The sequence below is a fragment of the Lampetra planeri genome, chromosome 35 (genome assembly GCF_965212315.1).
Source record: "Lampetra planeri chromosome 35, kcLamPlan1.2.h2, whole genome shotgun sequence".
NCBI classification, from domain to species: domain Eukaryota; kingdom Metazoa; phylum Chordata; class Hyperoartia; order Petromyzontiformes; family Petromyzontidae; genus Lampetra; species Lampetra planeri.
The window spans coordinates 507,117-529,536 of record NC_136141.1 but is presented as its reverse complement, the minus strand read 5'-3'; the positions used below and the strand labels follow the sequence as shown (position 1 = coordinate 529,536).

The window sequence follows — 22,420 nt, the reverse complement described above, 5'->3', positions numbered from 1 at the left end:
GCATGCCCAGAAATTGACCAATGCAAGTGTGGCCAGGCAGGATCTGTGAGAGATAAGCCACAATCCTTAGCCCACTGTGACTTATTAAATGCAACAATTGCGGGAAAAATTAATAAAAACAAGTTTGAGAACAGGCAATTGATATCACAGACTTATACGTTTCAGACATTTTATGAACGTACGGATTGCTAATGCACTGCGTTTGTAGTAAGGCGAATAGCACTTTTCCAATGGGCAATTAATTACATTGCAGCACAGTGCACGGTAAACAGAGGCTGCTTCATTTAAGAGTAAAAAAACGTGGCTCATAGCGCACTTCTCTAATCCCATTGCATCTCCCCTAACGAGATAAACAAAAGCAGCCCCTATTCCCTGCACTTTGCATAAGCGCCTTTATATATATAGGCAAACGATAGCTTAGCTTCTCACTCGAGGATTCCTCAATCTATCTGGCTACATTAACATGCAGTGGAGATCACAGGCTACAATAAATTAAGCGCATAAACAGCAATCTTTAAGCGACCGAGTGTTAATTTTTGGCTAATGGTGTTGCGGATGTGCTTACATGGGTGAAACACCCCAGGACAAAAACACTTTCCTGCGCAAAAGAGGACAGTCTCTTACTGAACGCGCCGAGCGCAGAGAATACAAAGAGGGGTGGAAATGAAAGGCCCATATCACGACAAGCACAGCTTGCCCCACTCTTGAAGATGCTTTGTTTTGTGCACGGCGGAAACTATTTGGGCCAGTGTTTCTTTCCAAGGACAGCGATGCGTTATGTTCGTGAACGGATTTAAGCGCACATGCGGGAGTGCTTGGAACACCGGAAGGAATTGAATGTGCGGCGCGTGAATGTGAAAGGTGCCACACTACGAGCAGGAAGACGTCGCCCACAGGCCCCGGCTGGGGCCGGAGACGGTCGTCGCCAGGGTCGTGGTTGTGCAGAGGAAACGCTGCGCGTCTTTAGGTGGTTGTTGTGAAAAAGACATTTGTTCGGGTGAATGTTCACTTTTTTATTGTATTCTTTACAAAGATTACGCCCAATTGATTTGGACTCAAAACAACTGATTTTACGACCTCGTTTAATTTCTAATCAATTTAAACCAGTTTCAGTTCAGTTAAATTGACTTATAATCAAATCGACCTGCCTCAATCAATTAAAGTTTTGCCCAATTAACGCGACTTGTTGATTATTGCAAATTCCTTCAGGGGTAGCACATAGCCAAGCCAAGTGAGATATGTTTGTTCAGATCCTTGCTTAACACAAACATTTTAATACAACACTGTGAACTCTTTCGTTTTACAGAACGCATTTTATTTCCAAAGGCACTGGTACATCCCATCAGATGGGGCCATAGTATTTATCTTTTAGTTATCCACATGTGGTCTCTGAATATACGAAGCCATGCATTGGTGACAGGCAGAGAGACACGTTCTCTCTTGTCAGAAAGTGTAATATTTCAATACGATCAGGTTCGTGTATAGGTGCACACACGTACACACAGATATCAACCACAGACGTAATTGTTGAAATTTCACACGCAGAATTGCACGTTTCACCAACCACGAGTGTGTATGGAGCTCAACTGGTGACTGGTTTCGAGGAGCTACTGAAGGATCCACCGATGACTTTTAAGTGAAACGAGACACACTGACGCCTCCGCATTACAACAAGGCTGAGTAAGGCCAATGATTGCAAAGTGCATGGCACAAGCCTTTTCTTACCTGAAATTTTCAGACGACATTATACCCACGCACACCCTGCGTCGCAAGAACTGTTCCTTTTGGTGCTAAATCACTGAAAACCTTCAAATGGAACCCCCCCCCCCCCCCCCAACAAAAACCGAGAGGCAGCCATCTACAAAACATGACAAATTTTCTTCCCTAACGCAGCAAACAAGTGTGTGCTATTTTATCCCATCACCTCCTCCGTATTGCACCCCTCTCCTCTTAAACCTTATCTTCGTCAACCACCTGTCGGTGGCGGCCGGGCCCGCCCAGCCCGCTCAGCGCCGCCCGTCGTTGATGATGATGTTGGCCGTGACGAACACGATGCAGGAGGCGGCCCAGCCCAGGATGAAGTAGGCCCAGAGGCGGTGGCGAAAGGGCGAGAGGTGGGTGCTCTGCCCGCCGCGGCCCGGCAGGATGGCCGCCACGTGCCGGCGCGAGGACAGGGCCAGGAAGGCGGGCGTCACGTACTGGATGCCGGTGCCGGCGTACGCGCCCGTCACGCCCACCAGCCACTCGAGGTCGTGCGTGAGGAAGGCGATGACCACGGGCGGCAGCACGGCGGCCAGCGGGAACACCACGCACTGCACCAGCCAGGGGTACGTCGTGCCGTCGCGCTTCACACGTCACGAGCACAGCGACCGCGCACAGGTCAACGGGCCGCTCGCGCTTCACCGAAGGCACGGTGCAATGCGATGGCGATTACTCATCGCCGTGTGAGATCGCTGCCGCGACGTCACGTTTTGGCGCGCTGCGCTCGCGATCCAGAGGTCTCCGGCAGCTGCAACAATGGAGTAAGTTTCTTAAATCGCTCCGACTCTGTCCACGCCGGTGTATAAATATAGCTACTCGATTGGTAGGTGGGGTAAAGACGTGAGAGAGTAGGCCAAAATAACCTATGGAGAGGTTTTCTTGAACTTCCTCTCGTGGAGGCCCTTCAGCCGGCAGTGGCGTAAGCAGGCAGTTGCAGGGCTGCACCTTAGCTTGCTGATAGCCCCCTGTCAATCCATTGCCGGATGATGGCCTTGTCAGTCGTAGGAGGCTTCTTTCGCTATCCGTGCCGGTCAGTGCGAGTTGATGAAAGGGGGCCCAGAAGTAGATCAGACATCACTCACCACTCGCTGTCGTTAGCCGTGGCTTGGGAATTTGAACTGGGGCCACGGCAACACCTCCACAGCGATAATTAATCACATGCAGAAACATCATGCCACGATATCATATACAGTAAGTGTCTTCAAGAAACATTTTGCCAGGCAATGCCAGGGGGGGCAGCGAGCGAGGATGAGAGAAAGTGTGCGTGCAAAGGCATTCGGTGTGGACACGAGCGGTTGAGCAGTCACATGCAGTGACACCTAAACGGTCATCACGGACAATCGCACAGTAAAAACAAATTAGGCAAAGATGTAACATCTGATGAGGTTCAATCTTCTCGTCTGTCATAATCAATACAAGTAACCGAGCACAGATTTTTCAACCGGTTCGCATCATTTGTACTCAACAGTGACGTGTCAATGATTGATCACGTTGCACGCAATTCTCCATGCGCGAGTCTTGCACGCCTGAACAGTGAAGCGGGAACAATAATGCTGAGTTCAACTGCACAACGAGACAGCGAATTTTTACCCCTACTTAGTACCGGACACAATGCAGCCAATGCCTCGTCAAGTGATGGTCCGTGGCAGAGATGAGTTTTTGCAATCGCAGCGCCGTACAATAATGATCAGTAATTTAGCGCGTGTGGTATTCGTGCCACTCTGATAGCACAGGGCTATCACGAAGGCGCTTTGTTTCACCGACAGATTATAGTGCGCCAGTCGGGGGTGACATTGCCACGTGTAATCCCAATTGAGTAATCTGCGGAGTAATTTTTAAAATTCGGTAAATGTGGACCACTACGCCAGCACGCAATGGCCGAGGCATTACGTCAAAGGGATCTCTAACAACCACTGTGAATCAGACGGCATGTAGTGCTTTTACGGTTAATACAGCCGCAGTAATAACCAGGGTGGCCTGCCAGAGTTGAACCACGAGCGGCAACCGCGCTACCGCTAGCTGGGCCACGTCACCGGCCCAGCGTCACACGAGGGAGGTGTAGGCCGAGAGCGAGATCCAGCTCACCTTGCCGCTCGTTGAGCACGGCGCCCGAGATGAAGCCTCAAGGCGATGCTGCGTGATTAAGGACGGTGCCAAGAAATATGGCCCGAAGTTTTGGGCCATTTGGTCCAATTTGGGCGAAATGTCAATGAGCACCCTCCGTAACTGGAAGAGTGCACAAATTAACTCTCAGACGCTGTGGGTTTCTGGCCTCTCTTCAGTAGCCGAGTATTTTTGATCGAGCTGGTCCCACTTTAGCCAGTGTAAAAAGTGCGCGTGACATTTTTCGTTTAAAGTTTATGACCTTGGAATTGATCACGGTCTGCTGGAGTTTTTATACAGGTTGCTAGCAATGTTGGATTTATTAACAATCCGTGAGAATAGGTTTTCCCCTTTTTTCTGGCAACAAAACAGGTGTTAAGATGTTAAAACACCAAACTAAACCTTTTACGAGGAATCATGTCTGCATTAACCACAATGCTTGTGGTCAGAATGAAAAAAAAAACGCACTCTGATGATATATCTATTGTCTTTGATAATGATTGGTCCAAAAAAGAGACAGCTTTCTTTTGAGCCTAGTCTCAAAACGGTGTTTGACCAGAGGACGCCAAAAGGCGTACAGCACAAAGACAACGCACTATCAGAGTAATGAGGGCTCGGGGTGAGCATCTACATCATTGATAGGTTTTCCCCTGTTTTGTTGCCAGAAAAAAGGGGAAAACCTATTCTCATATTTTGGTACTGGCAAAGGAGGCCTCATGATATTAACAATCCGTCGATTGAATGATTTTAAAAAATCAACACATTCATCAATTTAACTGCACCAATGGCCCGTCTTTGCGTCAAAAAACACCTACGATGTATTTTTTCATTATTGGTCGTGTTATTGATTAATGTGCAGTCTTTTGTTTAATTGTGCTTGTGCATCACTGCCAATGCAGCGTCAAGAACTAACGTGTCAATTAATATTGATTGTTGAGGTCGACAATGAATACATAAGAAACATTTGTATTAATTCAAAGTACATCAAAATTATGTTCCGTTGGATTTAGAATAATGGAGCAAACATAACGGGACGAACAGATAAAACTAAGAACAACACAAAAATGGGAGGTAAAATAATTGATACTTGAATAGAAATTTGGCATGAATCACGACAATTTATCAAATTGCAGAGGGCAAGGAATGGGATGGATCGATATCCCGTGGTGGCGATGCTCCACCATGGCAACTTTATGGAAATTGTTGCCGACAAATAGCAACAACAGCACATTGCCCAGGAGCGACAGTGGCAACTTGGCGGGAAACTGAATGGAGTTCTCTCCCGCCAATCACATTAACGTGGAGCTGAAATTAATCTGCTGAAGCGGATCAGAGCACCATCCTGCTTATCAGGACTCATCTCTCCACACAATCACACAAAACCCCATCTTCACAACCACCATACTGTTACAGCACCTCATCATCTCTCGACAAACAACACGGTCTCTCTACACCACCATGCCACACCACCACACCATCTCTCAACACACCACACCACCACACCATCTCTCTACACCACCACCACCATCTCTCTACACCACCACCACCACCACCCCATCTCTCTACACCACCACCACCATCTCTCTACACCACCACCACCACCACCCCATCTCTCTACACCACCACCACCATCTCTCTACACCACCACCACCACCACCCCATCTCTCTACACCACCACCACCAGCATCTCTCTACACCACCACCACCACCACCCCATCTCTCTACACCACCACCACCCCATCTCTCTACACCACCACCACCCAATCTCTCTACACCACCACCACCACCCCATCTCTCTACACCACCACCACCCCATCTCTCTACACCACCACCACCATCTCTCTACACCACCACCACCACCACCCCATCTCTCTACACCACCACCACCCCATCTCTCTACACCACCACCACCATCTCTCTACACCACCACCACCCCATCTCTCTACACCACCACCACCACCCAATCTCTCTACACCACCACCACCACCCCATCTCTCTACACCACCACCACCATCTCTCTACACCACCACCACCCCATCTCTCTACACCACCACCCCATCTCTCTACACCACCACCACCCAATCTCTCTACACCACCACCACCACCCCATCTCTCTACACCACCACCACCATCTCTCTACACCACCACCACCATCTCTCTACACCACCACCACCCAATCTCTCTACACCACCACCACCACCACCCCATCTCTCTACACCACCACCACCATCTCTCTACACCACCACCACCATCTCTCTACACCACCACCACCACCACCACCCCATCTCTCTACACCACCACCACCACCACCCCATCTCTCTACACCACCACCACCCCATCTCTCTACACCACCACCACCCCATCTCTCTACACCACCACCACCACCATCTCTCTACACCACCACCACCCCATCTCTCTACACCACCACCACCACCATCTCTCTACACCACCACCACCCCATCTCTCTACACCACCACCATCCCATCTCTCTACACCACCACCACCATCTCTCTACACCACCACCACCACCACCCCATCTCTCTACACCACCACCACCACCCCATCTCTCTACACCACCACCACCACCACCCCATCTCTCTACACCACCACCACCCCATCTCTCTACACCACCACCACCCCATCTCTCTACACCACCACCACCCCATCTCTCTACACCACCACCACCACCATCTCTCTACACCACCACCACCCCATCTCTCTACACCACCACCACCACCACCATCTCTCTACACCACCACCACCCCATCTCTCTACACCACCACCACCCCATCTCTCTACACCACCACCACCATCTCTCTACACCACCACCACCCCATCTCTCTACACCACCACCACCACCACCATCTCTCTACACCACCACCAACACCACCCCATCTCTCTACACCACCACACCACCACCCCATCTCTCTACACCACCACCACCCCATCTCTCTACACCACCACCCCATCTCTCTACACCACCACCACCACCACCCCATCTCTCTACACCACCACCACCACCACCCCATCTCTCTACACCACCACCACCACCCCATCTCTCTACACCACCACCACCACCACCCCATCTCTCTACACCACCACCCCATCTCTCTACACCACCACCACCACCCCATCTCTCTACACCACCACCACCACCCCATCTCTCTACACCACCACCACCCCATCTCTCTACACCACCACCACCCCATCTCTCTACACCACCACCACCATCTCTCTACACCACCACCACCCCATCTCTCTACACCACCACCACCACCACCATCTCTCTACACCACCACCACCCCATCTCTCTACACCACCACACCACCACCCCATCTCTCTACACCACCACCACCCCATCTCTCTACACCACCACCCCATCTCTCTACACCACCACCACCACCACCCCATCTCTCTACACCACCACCACCACCACCCCATCTCTCTACACCACCACCACCACCACCCCATCTCTCTACACCACCACCACCACCACCCCATCTCTCTACACCACCACCCCATCTCTCTACACCACCACCACCACCCCATCTCTCTACACCATCACCACCACCCCATCTCTCTACACCACCACCACCCCAAGTAACTCTCCATCCCCCGTCACCCGGACAGGCGTTGGGAAGTCACCGTCGGTGATTCTTGGGTCTGCTTCGCGGACGCCTAAAACCAAACTGGCCCCACGCTTTGTTCACGAAATACCAATGCCCTGCAATCCACAAGTGCCGTTGTCTTCTAAACAATGAATACGTGATAAAACCATTGCGTGTCATGTATAGTAACATACCCCGATGCATGAAACCCTAAAACAATTAGCCTGTTCAGCAATGACGATGAAGCCATCGCAGTCATGGATTGTGACACCGCCAAGGATTCGTTGATTACGCGCGTCAGTTTGTGTTGGGAAAATGTGTAAATTGCACGTACGGTGCCCTAATATACTGTATCTACAGTATGCATATTAACATGGGACAATCTCCTGTTTGTATAGTGCATGTGCCAATGTCCTGTTAACTACATTTCCCCTCCGTAATAACGTTTTTTGGGTCAGATGGCGTACAAATAAATGTGTCGTTAGTTACACGATATAACCCAAAAAACCTTCATTGTGAATAATATTGGCCGTGAAAGCCTACGTGTTCAATTTGCCATGACGTTTCCCAAATTGAACATTGCAAGATGCCTTCGTGTACACATGAACGGCAGCGAACCTGTGCATTAATGGGCATTCTTAACACTTTGTAAAATGCAGGTTATTGCGAATATATATTTTCGAATTGCAACAGATTCACAAAAAATCAGTGTTGAAGGAATTTGTTTGCCGGTGATATATGTTCTGTTTTGGAATTCGAGGTTTTTAAGGAAATCCAGAGGTCAACATTTAGATTCACTCTCCCAGCGAGGCAGTTTCAATAACAGACAATCTTTTAATATGACGCCACATCTGTCTGCCCACCCAGCAGTATAGATGGGAACACACCACAGGCGACTGGCAGCTTGCGTGCGGTGGCGTAACTCGTGGATACTCCCACTTCTGGCACGATGTCTGACCAGTAGGAAGAGTAGGCCACATTCACTCGAGAGGGGCTCTCCTGGGCTCCCTCTGGTGGACGCCCTTGCGCCAGCAATGGCGTGCGTGCGTAGTCGCAGGGCTGCAGAACTTTTACCTTTACCGAAGATCGCAACATTTAGAAGAATGTGTGGATGGAAGCTGATATACGCAGACGGCAAGGCCAACAAATACCCGCCTCTGAAGCAGGGCCTCCCCCTTGGCAAGAGCATGAGGAGACAATGCCCTCAAGTCCTAAGTATACTCATTTGGGCTCTGAGAACAAGAGAACCAACCAGATGAGAAGAGGAGAGTACGAGTTTTCTAGAAAGTAAGGGAAGCATGCTCTGCTGCTGCCTTGCACTGGAGATTCGTCACGCTGTCTGAATACACGGACACCCGACGTGAGGCTTGATTTGGTTAAGAGTTCTTCTCGGAATTGCAGCGCTAAAGAAAAAGTCCATAAATGAACAACATCTCATCGCTCACTCACTGGCAATGATGAACAAACCTCCGCGAAATAAGAGAGTAACAAACAAAGAGGTGGCGCTGTGGTTGGAGGCCTCTCTGCTGCACGTGATTATAATGAGATCAGCAGAGCTTAATGATCTAGTCTAGCAGAAGGAAATGTGGGGGGGGGGGATCCACAAAATCTATAACCTTACCGTTCGTGATGATTTGTCTTTTATCAGAAAACTGACTGTACACTCTGTCTGTGTTGCCAAGCAGATGAGGGAATTATCAATATGAAAATGTATTCCTTTTGTGTACCGAAGGTTCATAACCATGACTATCTCGTTCATTTTGTAAAATTAAATGCAAATTTGATTTGACAGCTTCAAAATACACCGAGTGAAAACAGAAAATCATCCTGGCAACAGCACCACACACATCGAGCCATACATAATGATTGCTGTGAGCTTCATAAAGATATTCAATGATTTTTCCCAAGCAACAAGTGCCCTAAAAAACGAGTCTGCAGCAGCAGAATAAATAACTTACCTATTTCATGCATTAGCACAAGTTTAACTCGTAGGCTTTCGCAACCAATATCATCCATAATAGAGTTTTTTGGGGATTAGATCGCGTAAATATATAAATGTGTCGTTAAACCCGCCACCCACCCGACACAGCCAACTAGTAAGGGTTGTCACATAAACAGAGCGTGGCCAATTCGTCACTAGTACAGCACTAACCGGTGTGATGGAGAGCAAAGCCACAACATTTACAATCTAAGTACGACGTTTCGCCAGTAATTACAACTAGCTTCATCAGGCAACAGCCGGATTTAAGGAACGATATAAGGAGGGGGTGATATGATAGCGATGTTGATTCCAATTCAGTAAATTTTGAATAATTTTTAAAATGCGGTAAGTGTTTGACCATGATGCCAGCACTCAATGACTTTACAGGATCTTTGTGGAGCAAGCAGCGTGCATTTGTTTGGTTAACACACCCACTGTTCCCGCACCTCCGATTAGTATGGTTGACTACGAATGGTGAGAAAGAAGTTAAACATACATACGGCATTAATCAGGGCAGCCGAAGGATTCAAACCCTGAACCTCTGCAACAAGCTGCTAACGCCGGACTGTTGGTAAATTCTTAAATTGGTAACCTATTACTGTATATTGACACTTTTCATCTACCCATGTTCTGTGAAACTAAACCTCAATAATGACTGTAGATATATTTAATATTTGAAAACACGTCACAAATGCACAATATAACTTGAACTCCAGTACTTAGAATTCTTGGCCTTTATGCTAAACCTTAAAAATGAATGTCTCGGACATCAACAACAACAGTCAGAACAAATGGGCACAAACAGTAACAAGATTAAAATGAACTCTGGGGTAGAACTGAATATTTCATTTCTGATCGCATATAAACTCAAAAACTTACCAGAAGAATGAAAACCAATATGAGATGTCAGGACAGTAAAGTCTTACCGACAAAAACTCACAAATCATTCAAATCCATCGACCGATTTATAACGTTTCCGTGACTGGACCGGATAACGCCTCGGATGGTCAGAGTGCCCTCTCACTCACCAGGAAGATGGAGCGCAGGTTGTTGCGGAGCGTGACGGCGATAATGGGAAAGTTGGTGCTGATGGTAAACACCGGGAAGAGGCCCAGGAAGTAGCGGACCCCGATCGGCGCGGAGGGGTCGGCCAAGAAGTTGAGGGTGTAGAGGTCCTGCAGCGCGCCCGTGGGGTACGCGAACACGGCCGTGAACGCCAGCAGGCTGTAGAAGGCCAGCACCAGGGCGTAGGCCGAGAGCGTCACGCAGCCCAGGCGCCGCTTGTCGGACACGGGCGTGAGCAGCGACGGCAGCGAGTGCTGGCACATGAACGAGTAGATGCACACCCCGAAGAGGTTCGGCACGCCGCTCAGAGTCCCGATGGCAGGGTGGCCCTGTGCCTCGCCCTTGCTAATGTGCAGGATCGCCAGCACGATCATCATGATGAAAGCTGCAGGGACAGATGGGCAACATGGGGCGAGTGGTGGAGGGCAGGGGATGGCGGCAGGGGATGAGAGGCGATGAGGATGGCAGTGGCAACCAGTGAGACGTTGGAAAGCAATCTAACTTTTAAGCAAGGCAGAAGTATCGCGCAGAGAGATTCTGTAATGCTTTCTACGATGTGTTGTCCTTGTAGCACTGGTTTATCATCTCCAGGTTTTAGGATACGTTTGATCAATGTGTCTGTTTTTTGTAGAGTAAGTCTCAAACAGCAACACAGCTTGATAGAAAAAGCTTTGGGCATATTGGATCAGCCATACGAGAGTTATCATGACCCCGTTACATATAGATGGGGAGAGTTAAAGCATAAAATAAGTCGACACTAGTTGGGAGAACATTAATAAAACGTGAACTTAAATGATCAACTGTTGACTGCTCACACAGAACAGCTTTATAATGAAGCAGATCCTTCACAATCCAGGAGAAAATACCGCCTTGTATATATTGTTCCTCATGATACCGGAACCATTGCAAAAATCTACAATTTCGCGTAAAAAAGCTAAAATCTCTATTCATAGGGGTGCGCAAACAGAGATGCATTCCTTCTGTCGATGCCACTGTGGGGGAAACCCAACGATAGTCAAGAGTGAAGTGCCGTACGTGCGTGTTAAAACTAAAATTAGCGCTTTCACATTATCACTGCACATTTACATCTACCGTGCAGATTTTGCAAGACATGCCAAGAGTGAAAAAAATGGAAATGAACAAAAGCAATTATGCTTTGCAGCCGTTAAATGTGAAGAAAACAATCACGACTGTACGATACCCCATGCCTGTGCAGAAGACGGTGTCACGTTTATTTTTTGCAAGACAGAATCGTGCCTTATTGATCCAATTGTTCATTTATAGGACAGATCAGAGGTGAAGTAAACACGCACTGAAGGAGGATGAAACTACTGTCTGGTAACCTTCCCCTGCGCTCGTTTCCCCCGCCAGCCAACAGTGAAACCTGCGGTGAGGTCCGTGCACAACGCGCCCGGCCACACAAAGGCTTTGTGTGGCCGTGCGCACAATCTGTTGTTGCCCGACAGCAGGCGCATGCTGAGACCGAAGGTGATAATGGGGTAATTTAATAATTAAGAAAGTCAAACATCAAAAAGGTCAAGGTTGCAACAGTTGACAGCGCTACACTCACAACATTGCTTCTTGCATTTCTAGAACCTCACGAAAGAAGCAATACACATTAATTAGTAACAGGTAGTAATTAATAAGTAACACAGAGCTGTTCCCTTCTGGGCATTCAACAAATCATAGCACGAATGGGCAAAACTGTAATACAATGAAGCTTTTGTTTAGACATGGTTCTGTTTTCTCTTGACCCTGGTTTGGAAGGTTATATGCAAAGTGGAAAACGTGATCACCAGAATGATGGGGGTTGCTAAATAAATATTATGGCCAGTTCGATGCAGTGATTCAGTGCAAAAGTAATGAATTGAGATGAATGTGTACAAGGTTGGAACACTCCAGGACGTGTGATTGCTTGCACAGGTTTATTTGTGATGTTTATCCCAAATGGGCCAAACGCCCCGCACATTTCGCGGGGATAATGTACTTGTCCGCCCAATTTACTCGCTTATTTATTAATGTAATTCGAAAAGGCAGCTGCTCCACGTATAAATAATATCTACCTCCTGGATCCAAAACTTTACGGGACTATTATTCGAGTCAACCTTGAACGATCCAAAATGACAAACAATTGCATCTGCAGACAATTGTGCCTTTAAAGGATAGCATTACTTTTTTCTCCTTCCTATAAATCAACACTCTGCAAAAACACATAAAAGGCGACCTTTAAAAAGCACCTGGCCATTTCCCTGTTTTGCGAGTTCCCGCTGATTGCAGAGCAATCTAATTCACAGTCACTGCAGCCCCATTTGCGCGCTGCACCTAAGCCACTCAAATGGTTTTTATTATTTCTATTTATTTGTTTAGGCTTTCATTTGTAAAAGCTTGGGTTACTGCATACATTTTCACTGAGGCAAATGCTGTTTTCGCAGTCCAGAAAGGCCAGGCATAATGGTATTTTCTAATCATGGATATTTCCATAATATTATTGATAGTAGATGTGGTTGATAGTAGAGGAGCCTTTACTAAACCTGGCTTCCTCATGCGGTTGATTGGCTTTTAAATTTCCATTGTTCTCTTCCCGATGATGTTGGTGGAACAATTGATAATAGTTAACATTCCCTAGAAAGGTTAAGAGTTGTGCCACTCTTTAAGTGCAATTTTAACAATGTATTTGAATCGCAGAACGGTTGAGGAATCATTCCACGAGTGAGATTTTTCAATTCTAAACATTTGGTAAAATCGAAATATAGTGAATACATAAAAGTAGTGTCAGACAAGGGGGAAAGCTTTCGCCAAAGTTGATCAGAGTAACATTCGTGCATAGACCATGGTGGCTGTTGAAACTCCACGCTGAAACCAGATTCTCCCCAAATGTGTATCCCAACAGTACCATACACAACAAGAGTTGTATTCCAGCAGTGCCATACACAACAAGAGTTGCGACGTGGACAAACCGGCCCCCACCATGGGACATCGGTGCACAAGAGCTGCATAGCTCATCGGATTTCTCCTGCAGTCTAGATAAAGATTCTGAGTAGAAGTTGTGTTACTATACACATGCATGTATGCTACTGAGTGTTGCCCTTCTGTGTTGTTTCAAAGTCATGTTCAAGAGTGTCCCTGCTCAAACGAGCAATGAGGTGGTGCTCATCTCTGTTGGTGGCCCTAACTCAGCGGTGGAAATTCCACAAAGTGGTATTTTCATTGTATTGACCCAGAAAGTCCAAGTCAATCACCAATGAATGACTCTGACCACTGTGCCAACTGGCTGCATTGCTTATGTTCAGTAAATACTATTTTTATTTTATTTTACAAAGGATGAACACTGATACTTAAGCACTATATCTATTTGAAAATGTACATTTTAAAACACTCCAACTAACTGTACTGTGATCTGGGTCGCATAGCAAATCCACAACCCTTAATAAATCCACTGCCCGATAAAGGCCTTTCCAAGCCATGCTGATCATGGGGATTACTTTGCCATACCTCACTGTGCTAGTCAGTGTGGGTGGGTGAATTGCGATCTGGGATTACAATGGTACAAACATGCACTTTGTAATCTGCGATCAAATGCATTCCAACGACATAAAGAGGCCAAGAAAGACTGTTGTTAGTTGAGACTTAAATCTTTCAAAGACACTAGACTACGATGCTGATAGCACATATTACAATACACTCACTCTTCATTGAATTTATACTGCAACTCCTCGCAAACAGAATCAGAATCTTTATTCAAATTGGAGGAATCAGATGAGCTATTAAGCTCTTTTTCACAGATGTCCAGTAAGGGTGGGTGAGCAACGTCAACCAAAACCTCGATGTCGTTGCATGTGGCATTGCCACATTTCCATTCCACTGCGCACCGGTTCAGGTCGGACTGCGTGGTGCTTTAGATCAATAGGAAACCTTTAAGAAGCTGCAATGTTCAAATAATAATAATAATGATCACGCCTATGAGTTCACCTGCATTATTTAATGAGAGCAAACGCACAATGGACCAGAGCTTCGCTACGTCTCCTGGACAATAACATTTGATTTAAATTGAACTGTGAAATCAGCGCCTTCAACGACCCGGCCACCTCAATCTTCAAGCCAGACGACCTTGACGCAATCCTAACCGTTCATCGTGAGGCCCGTAATACCATGGGGTTATCCATGAACTTAACTAGTTGCAAATGTGTCAATTTTCTTCTGGGGGAAAAAAAAACTTTGGTGAGACGGAACATTTTGCAGTTAAACCGAGCAGCATTGAACATCGGTAATGGTTTTAACAGCAGGGTTCTTGGAGAGGTTATGAGGTGACATATTTGATTCAATGCTACATTAGCTTTGCTCTTTAAATTACTTTGTTGTTATGGCTGCCGGAACACAAACAAGACAAAGGCTCCAAGATGACAGCGCACGGCTGGCTCTGCTCTAATGCTGGTGCCTCGGCAGCGCTGCAGAACAAGGGCAATCCGAGCACACGGTTGTTCTGCAATAGCCGTGATGGTGGTCATTCATCCGAGACGTGTAAGGGTCCAACAAAGCAGATGTCCATCCTGGCAATGGTGTAACATAGGCCTGCCAACAATGCTTTGCATCCTGCTATAATAACACGCATATGCTTACAAATAGTATTTCTTACAAATATATTATCATTAAACATTTTTAGTTTTCAGTATATTTATACTGAAAGAGTTTGCGTGTCCTATTTATGAGAATTATTCTTTTTGGTATACCTAACGATGATTTCTTAATGATTACAAATTAAATTAGTCAAGATTGTAATTAGGACTTAGCAGAATCACCATTCGTTATTCCTTCACCTAATTACCGCCTATTATCAATCTACTGTTGAAGGCCTCCCCATGCCTTCACCTAGCACCTGCACGTGAACCTATTTCATCACACCATCTCCAATGACGAAACGAAAACTTTCCTTTTTATTAAATGCATGTTTCTAAACGTGGAGGGAAAAACTGGAGGACACACAAAAGCCATGCGATCACAGGGAGAGAGACATGCAAACTCCAAATATACAGTCATCAAGGTCGGGACCGAACCCACAACCTCCTGTATACCAGGCGAGGTAGTTAACATCTCATAGCCACCGTGGCCTCCAATTTTGCCTTAAATTGCCTTCTGCACACCGTAAAATGCCATTCAGATAGTAGCAGGCCACACATCCCAAGGACGGACCTACAGAATAAATGAAAAATACTCAACACATTCATGAAAAACACCGTGGCCTTAAAAGTAAAAGTAGAGATTACACAAATTGACCTCGGAAAAAAATAGCAAAGTCGTCATCACACAGCGGCATAATAATCTTGCAGTCTTATTTTTATAATTAATATTATTATTATTTTAATAGACATATGAGAACCCATTGGTTGCAGGAATCTGAGTGGAATTGGGAACTTTATTGGGTGGTCTTTATTCAGATTTTTATCACATCAAATTTTCTCCAGACGTGACAAGAAAAAAACAAGGTGTGGTAATCAGAGCTGCAGTTATCTAATTAATGAATGAATTACACCCTTAGTGTGTTCAGCTTTTAATGTGGCAATGTTGCTGCCTCTGGCTATATTTAGGCGTTTTGTTAAATAGCTATAAAGGATAAAAAAAATGTAAATTGCATTCTGAAAGACTAACAGTTTAGTGCGGCAGAAAAAAAATCACAATTATCTCTGTGATTTATGATCACCTTAAAAGCTGCGTTTAATCGCATTTTGTCTGCATTCATCTCCTGCCGTGGGCACGAACTATGCTCTTTGTACTGTGAGCCATGTCGCTGTCCATTATTAAAAACACTCATCTTTTCTCCACGACTGCAACGTTCCGAATTGACTCTCCGATCTGAGCCAACCAGACATTTCGCTCAATCGTTCGTGTGTCCTCACTTTCCAGGAACCAGCCGACTCCTTTGCCGGTATCTGGCCCATGTCACGGCCAAGCAGTGGTCACTGTGAGCGACTTGCTGGTTTCATGAGTAAAATAGAAGCCTGTTGGGTGAGGCCGAAGAAATGCATTGGGTCAACTCGTTGCATGTTTCTTGCGGTTTCTTTCACAGCAATGTCCCCCCCCCATGTAAATCCTATAAGTCTATGACATTAGCTGACATCACAAAGCGAGCAGCGAAGTAACAAGCTGAAATGTGATGCACATTGACAATGGTTTTTTTTCGCTCCTAGACCCGCTGAAAATAGCTTTGCTTCATTGCATTCACATCACCGATCACCTGCAAGACAGGTGCTGACAGCACACGATGGGGAGGAAACATCCCACAATGCACGGGGGCCTCTGGCGATCATCTTTGTAAGATTTAGAATCAAGTAGGACATGCTATGGGCCCGCGGACAGTGGAACAAAAGAGGTGTCTACGCGTCACGGCAGCGGGAGATTATCATTCACTATGCGTGCCACTTATATCGCAGACTGTGTGCTCCTTTGCACTGGCATCAATTTTTTCCGCTCCTAAAAATATACAAATAAATATTAATTGCAAGTGCACATCACAGTTGCGTAATTTTAAAACACTGCATAAACGTGACAGCAAATAGCCAGGAATCAAAACAATCTTTCATTTTAAGGTCTACATTACTGTAGCACAAGAAAATCGAATGCCACGGTAAGCACCGTCATACACGGACAGTTTTTCACACACAAGCATCGTATGTGCATAATGCAGCAGTGCTTAATTGGCAAGATAAATAAAACATGTTCCATCTACTGCTGTTTGCATGGCATCAGGAAGATTGCTCTATGTATGAACAGGATACGAAAATGTTTCATACACTGATTTACAAAACACAAATACCGGGATGAATGAACATCGCTCTGTTGTTGATGGACCCATTTTATATCATTGTCAAAATTTCTAAACTTAAGACGTTTATGCGATTTAAAAGTGGAGCCAAAGTATCCCACTATTTACACGAGCAAAGGGGCAGCACTTATTTCTGTAGCCAACCCTGAGCCTCTGGCGGAAATTCCACATTCATATGACAGGGTCCAGTTTATTCTTAAGAGATCACTCTTGACTTCCCAGAATGTGGAACTTGATTTCTTAACCCCCATGGGATGAGCTGTCTCATCGATCTCAGATCAGGATTCGAAATTGCGACCTTTTAAATTGCGAGCCCAGCGCTCTCTTCAAATCGCCGCGATTCTAACGAGAATTTATGAATGTAAATGCAAGATAGGATTTTCATTCAATTAGGGAACAGCGGGCACAGGTTCTCAGACTAATATTCCAGATTAATTTGTAAATGAGGTAAGGATGGAATCCACACGTGTGCTCCTTGGTAAACAACACTGGGATAAGGCAGGACAGGAAGAACAGTTGCTTCGAGGCCGTGACTTATGCTAAACACTGTTTACTCACCATGGATTGAGGTTAGAAACCTCTCGCAGCATAAAAAAAAATCTAACCTTAATTGCTCACCATAACAACAGTGAGCGGAGACGAAGAGCAATTAAGAAACTGGTCTTCTCATACAGCGCTGTGTACAGAGGAACATTGTATTGCTCATAGACGTGAGAAACTGCTCCGAGTAGTTTGGGGTGACTTGTGTTGTAAGCCAGACGAGTTGCAGAGGGTTGAAGATGATGATGATGACTTGTGGTTGCTTGTTCTAATACGGTTGAATGTTGATACCTAAGCCGTTGGACTGAGCAATACTTGAGTGTTCTCAGCTGGGGATTGTATCCAGTCTGAGAACCATTACCGATTTTGGGGCAGCCATCCAGCAGACAAAAAGAGACGTGCCGAGAGGGATTCCGGTGAAAATGTAAACACATTAATTCTGGCCCCTGTACCATATATTTTTATATAGATTTTAAACTTCACACAATTCCGGAAGAGCTTTAACAACACCTACAAAAATGGTCCAACATGCACGAGGTACTGTATAAGCATGCTACATCTACCTGCTATTATCGATATAAAATACAGTATAATAATGTACATCCGTTTACAAGTCCATTCCTGGATACAGGCCTCCCCACGTCAAGTCCGCCCTGTGGGCTGTTTGACCACACTTCCTCACACTGGTCTGCACGATTTGGTGAAGGGGGGAGACTGCTTCAGATATCACTCCCCACTGATGTTAGCCGCGCTTGGGACTGACTCGGCAACGATGCACAAACGTTCATTATAAACAAAGATAAAGATCCTCCATATAGCTTTAACAGACTGTTGGGGCAAGTGCTGTTAGCGAGCACCTATGAAGGCCAACACAACACACGAGGGGGTGGGTGGCCAGCACCACAACCGGCCACCTTTGTCTCCCCAGTGGCGATGTTTACACAGCACAAGGTATTCATCTGAGGCTGAGTCGACCTAGGGGAGGCCCAAGAATGGGTCAGATAATCGTCACTGGTGTTGGCCGTGAGTGGCAATTGAACTTGGGTCATCAGGTTCGTAGCGCAGCACGCTAACCACTATGCCACCGCTCCCCACACATTTGATAAACATACGAATATGATATGTATAATTCAGTAAAAGAACACATTTCACGATTGGGCTAAGAAATAATAAAAGCTGACAGATTTATACAATGCCAAGTCTCCAGTATATTTTGTCTCTGACACCACGGTGAACGTTGTTGCGCTCTTTGGCAGACAGAGCACAGAGCCAATCACCTGCTCGCGTTTCTGCCCACATGGGACTTCTTAAGCAATCAGGAATAGTGCGGCATAAAGGGACAAATGTATCAATATGATTTTTTATAACGGGGGCATTTGATTAATTTAGATGCCCCATGTGGCTACAAAATCATTAAATATCATTGGCTGCACTTCTACTCCAAAGGGCTTTAAGTAGCTGTCTTAAGTGACAGTCCATCAAGAGTAATTCAAATTCAAAGCTATACGCTCACTTGCATTCACAGGCACGATATTGCGCATATATCAAATTTATATAAGCCATCAAAACTCTTAGGCAAGAACATCTGGTGCAGTTTTAAAACAGAATTGATCCGGCGTTTATCTCCATTTAGGTCACTTCAACTTAAAACGCAATGAGAGCTGCTGCCTGCCCAGCACTGCCGAGAAAGGAGCGAACATTTAGGGGCCGTCCATAAATGACGTCACGCACCTAGGGGGGAGGGGGGGTCAGACATTTGTGACGATGTGTGACGATGGGGGGGGGGGGGGGGGTTGAGAAATGTGACGTCACATCAAAATGCGCCACTTTAAATAAATATAGACAACACGTTCTACTTAATTAAATAGACTGTTTAATAAATGTTTTCTCCTACAACATCAGAGTGCAGCGCCACATTAAGTACGCACTACAATGACAATAGTTTAAAGCAATTCGAAGCATGTTTTATTTTCAAAATGGAAATATGGTTTGGGGGGGGGGGGTCAGAGCTTTGTGACATCCTATTTGAGGGGGGGTCTGACTTTTTGTGACGCCGTGTGACGAGGGGGGGGGGGTCGAAAATCGAGTGACGCAATTTATGGACGGCCCCTTAGCATGTATCACGCGAAGGGATCGAGGCACCGGTTACTCGTGCCACTCGTTTTTACACATTTCTTATGAAGGCCTCCTCACTGCACTTGTAAGATAAAACTATTTGCAAAATAAAATTAACCATCTCTTTAATTGGGCAGCAAAAATATGCCACTGCATTTGTAGTGGTACACACGCAAATAATAACAAGAATACAAAAACAGCAAATGCATCAATACAATTGTTGCCTTAAAAGTAAAACTATAATCAGCGGCGTTTCAAGCAATGGCCTTTCTTCATAGATAAAGCATTGACAAATATAGTTAATTTCAGGAGAGGTAAAGTGTTTGCAAACAAGCTCACAGCAAACCAAACTGCCTGTTGAGCCACATGCAACTCAGATCCCTGCAGCCACAATGACACAAGCCCCTCCTGCTGCCTATTCAGACCCAGTGTGGGCAGAGGCGCTTGCTGATGGCTGCGGCGACGGGAATTCGGAGACCTTCAACGTGCGAGGCCACCAATCTACAAACACGGGACAAGTCTTCGTGACCGAGACGACACAATGCTTTGATTATGCGGCACCAACAAAGTGGATCCTGTGTTACTCTGAACGAGTCTGCCAAATTGTTCATTTTTATAACGTTAAATTAATGTGTGTAGGCAGGAACCTACAAGCCTAAGCAATGAAGGACAATGACTTTGTAATAATTTGACTGTCTCGATCGAGCTTTGCAAACCTGTCTGGTTTCCATAGCGAGTGGGCTTAAACGTCACCGCCACGCACCATCACGCGCGCTGGACTGCAGTCTCTTTTACATTAACCGCAACAAAATTCATAACTCATTCACTTGACGTTGTTTCCATCTAAGGCCGTAAAGGTGAAGAGAAGTCGTATTCAATTGAAATGCAGCATGCAGGATCAAAATGTTACTGTGGCAAGCAACCCAATTAAACACGCAACAAAGAGGCCTCGAATGGCTCCTTCATTTGTATTTCCTTTTCTATCGCTTCTTCTTCGAGAAAAAAATAATCAAGTGACAAGATAATTACACCTCATCTTCTTCGTCACATTCATAATAGGCCTGTTCACAGGCGAGCCTCGAAGTGGGACAGAGGTGAGGGTTTCATGCCAGGCAGCCAGCGGCAGCAGACGACACACACAACCGCACGGCCACAAGTACATTTTGGGTAATTTCGCTGGAAGCTATTTGCATCTTGAGACCACGGCACAAACACAGAATCAGCCTGTTGTTTTCAAGCGGCAGCAGAAGAGTGTTAATGTCGACACAGCAGCACGCGGCAAGGTCTGTTCATTCCTGCAGAAGTTTCTGGGCGGCCGTGGATATTTAACAGTGGCTGTGCAACAAACGGGCTGGCCCCTGCCACAGGAATGTGGAATTTATACCAATGGCTAAGGGCCAACAATGGAGGTGAACATTATCCCATGCTCGTATCAGCATTGACACATTTTGACTTTTGATTGTGTGAATTATGACGCTTGTGGCGATAAAACCGTGAACCCTGGGGGCCTCCGTGGCTCTGTGTGGAGTTTGTCATGTTTCGCCTCTGTGCTTTGCCCTCACAACTACCTCCTGTGAATACATTCCAGCCAATTGCACGACTCACAATTATTCCAATGGGATGTTTTTCCACAGTAAATATATTTTTAAACAGGATGCATGGCAGTGGTGGCAATGGTATCGTGGCCTTATTGTCCCTCCCCTCCGGCTTATTCTTTGATTTAGCGATTGATGATGAATGTTGAAGCAAAGCGAACGTCACCTGCAGCATGCAAAGCGGCGCTTCATTAGGGGTGCACTATTGCGTCCACACCGAAGCTCACGCCACAGATGCGGTGTGGATGTGTGCGGCGTTCAGGTGCAATGGCAACATTGCACCCGCGGTGAGAAACAATTGTCTAAGAGCTACATTCATGAATTAGGCTACTTTGAATTTATTCCACATGCTTTAAGAACATATATCGGTATGCAACACACAATTAAATTAAATCGTGCAATATTTTAAATGTAAGCACCCCTCCTCGTGTTTTATGATCGTATTTTAAGGCAACCGCTGCAATAAACATGCACATTTAAAGTATATCACAATACTCAGTTCTATACCGCACAATGCTTGCAACTCTTCAGCTTTATGTACGGTAGAACATATATTGCAGAGAGGTCTTATACCAAAAGGACTGTATAACAATGTGTTTATTTGCCCAGTGAGACTTCAGGCAGCCTCAAAGACCTACTTTGTGCTGTTAACATTTTTTTCCAATTTTGCCAAACTTCCAAAGAAATTCTGAAACAATTTTATTTTCTTTCCGTGCACAGATTACGGGGACGGCTCTTCTCCTCCCCCTTCTATTATGCCGTAACACTTAGAAATTCCAGCATGTCGCCTTCTCCCATAATTTGTCGTGCAAATAACCCCTTCCGACTTCAAGGG

At 45.9% G+C, this 22,420-nt stretch overlaps 1 protein-coding gene across 4 annotated transcripts in view; it reads right to left on the bottom strand.

The window, feature by feature from the left end:
- Window positions 1-998: 998 nt before the first annotated feature.
- The window catches only part of SLC38A12 (solute carrier family 38 member 12), a 242,252-nt gene continuing 220,830 nt past the window's right edge, over window positions 999-22,420 (bottom strand). For all 4 annotated transcript variants that reach the window (XM_078610855.1, XM_078610854.1, XM_078610852.1 and 1 more), the window contains exons 10-11: window positions 10,482-10,903; window positions 999-2,345 (exon numbers count right to left, since the gene is read on the bottom strand). In XM_078610855.1, coding sequence (XP_078466981.1) covers window positions 2,007-2,345; window positions 10,482-10,903 — 761 coding nt within the window. In that variant the 3' untranslated portion in view covers window positions 999-2,006. The remainder of the gene's footprint in view (window positions 2,346-10,481; window positions 10,904-22,420) is intronic.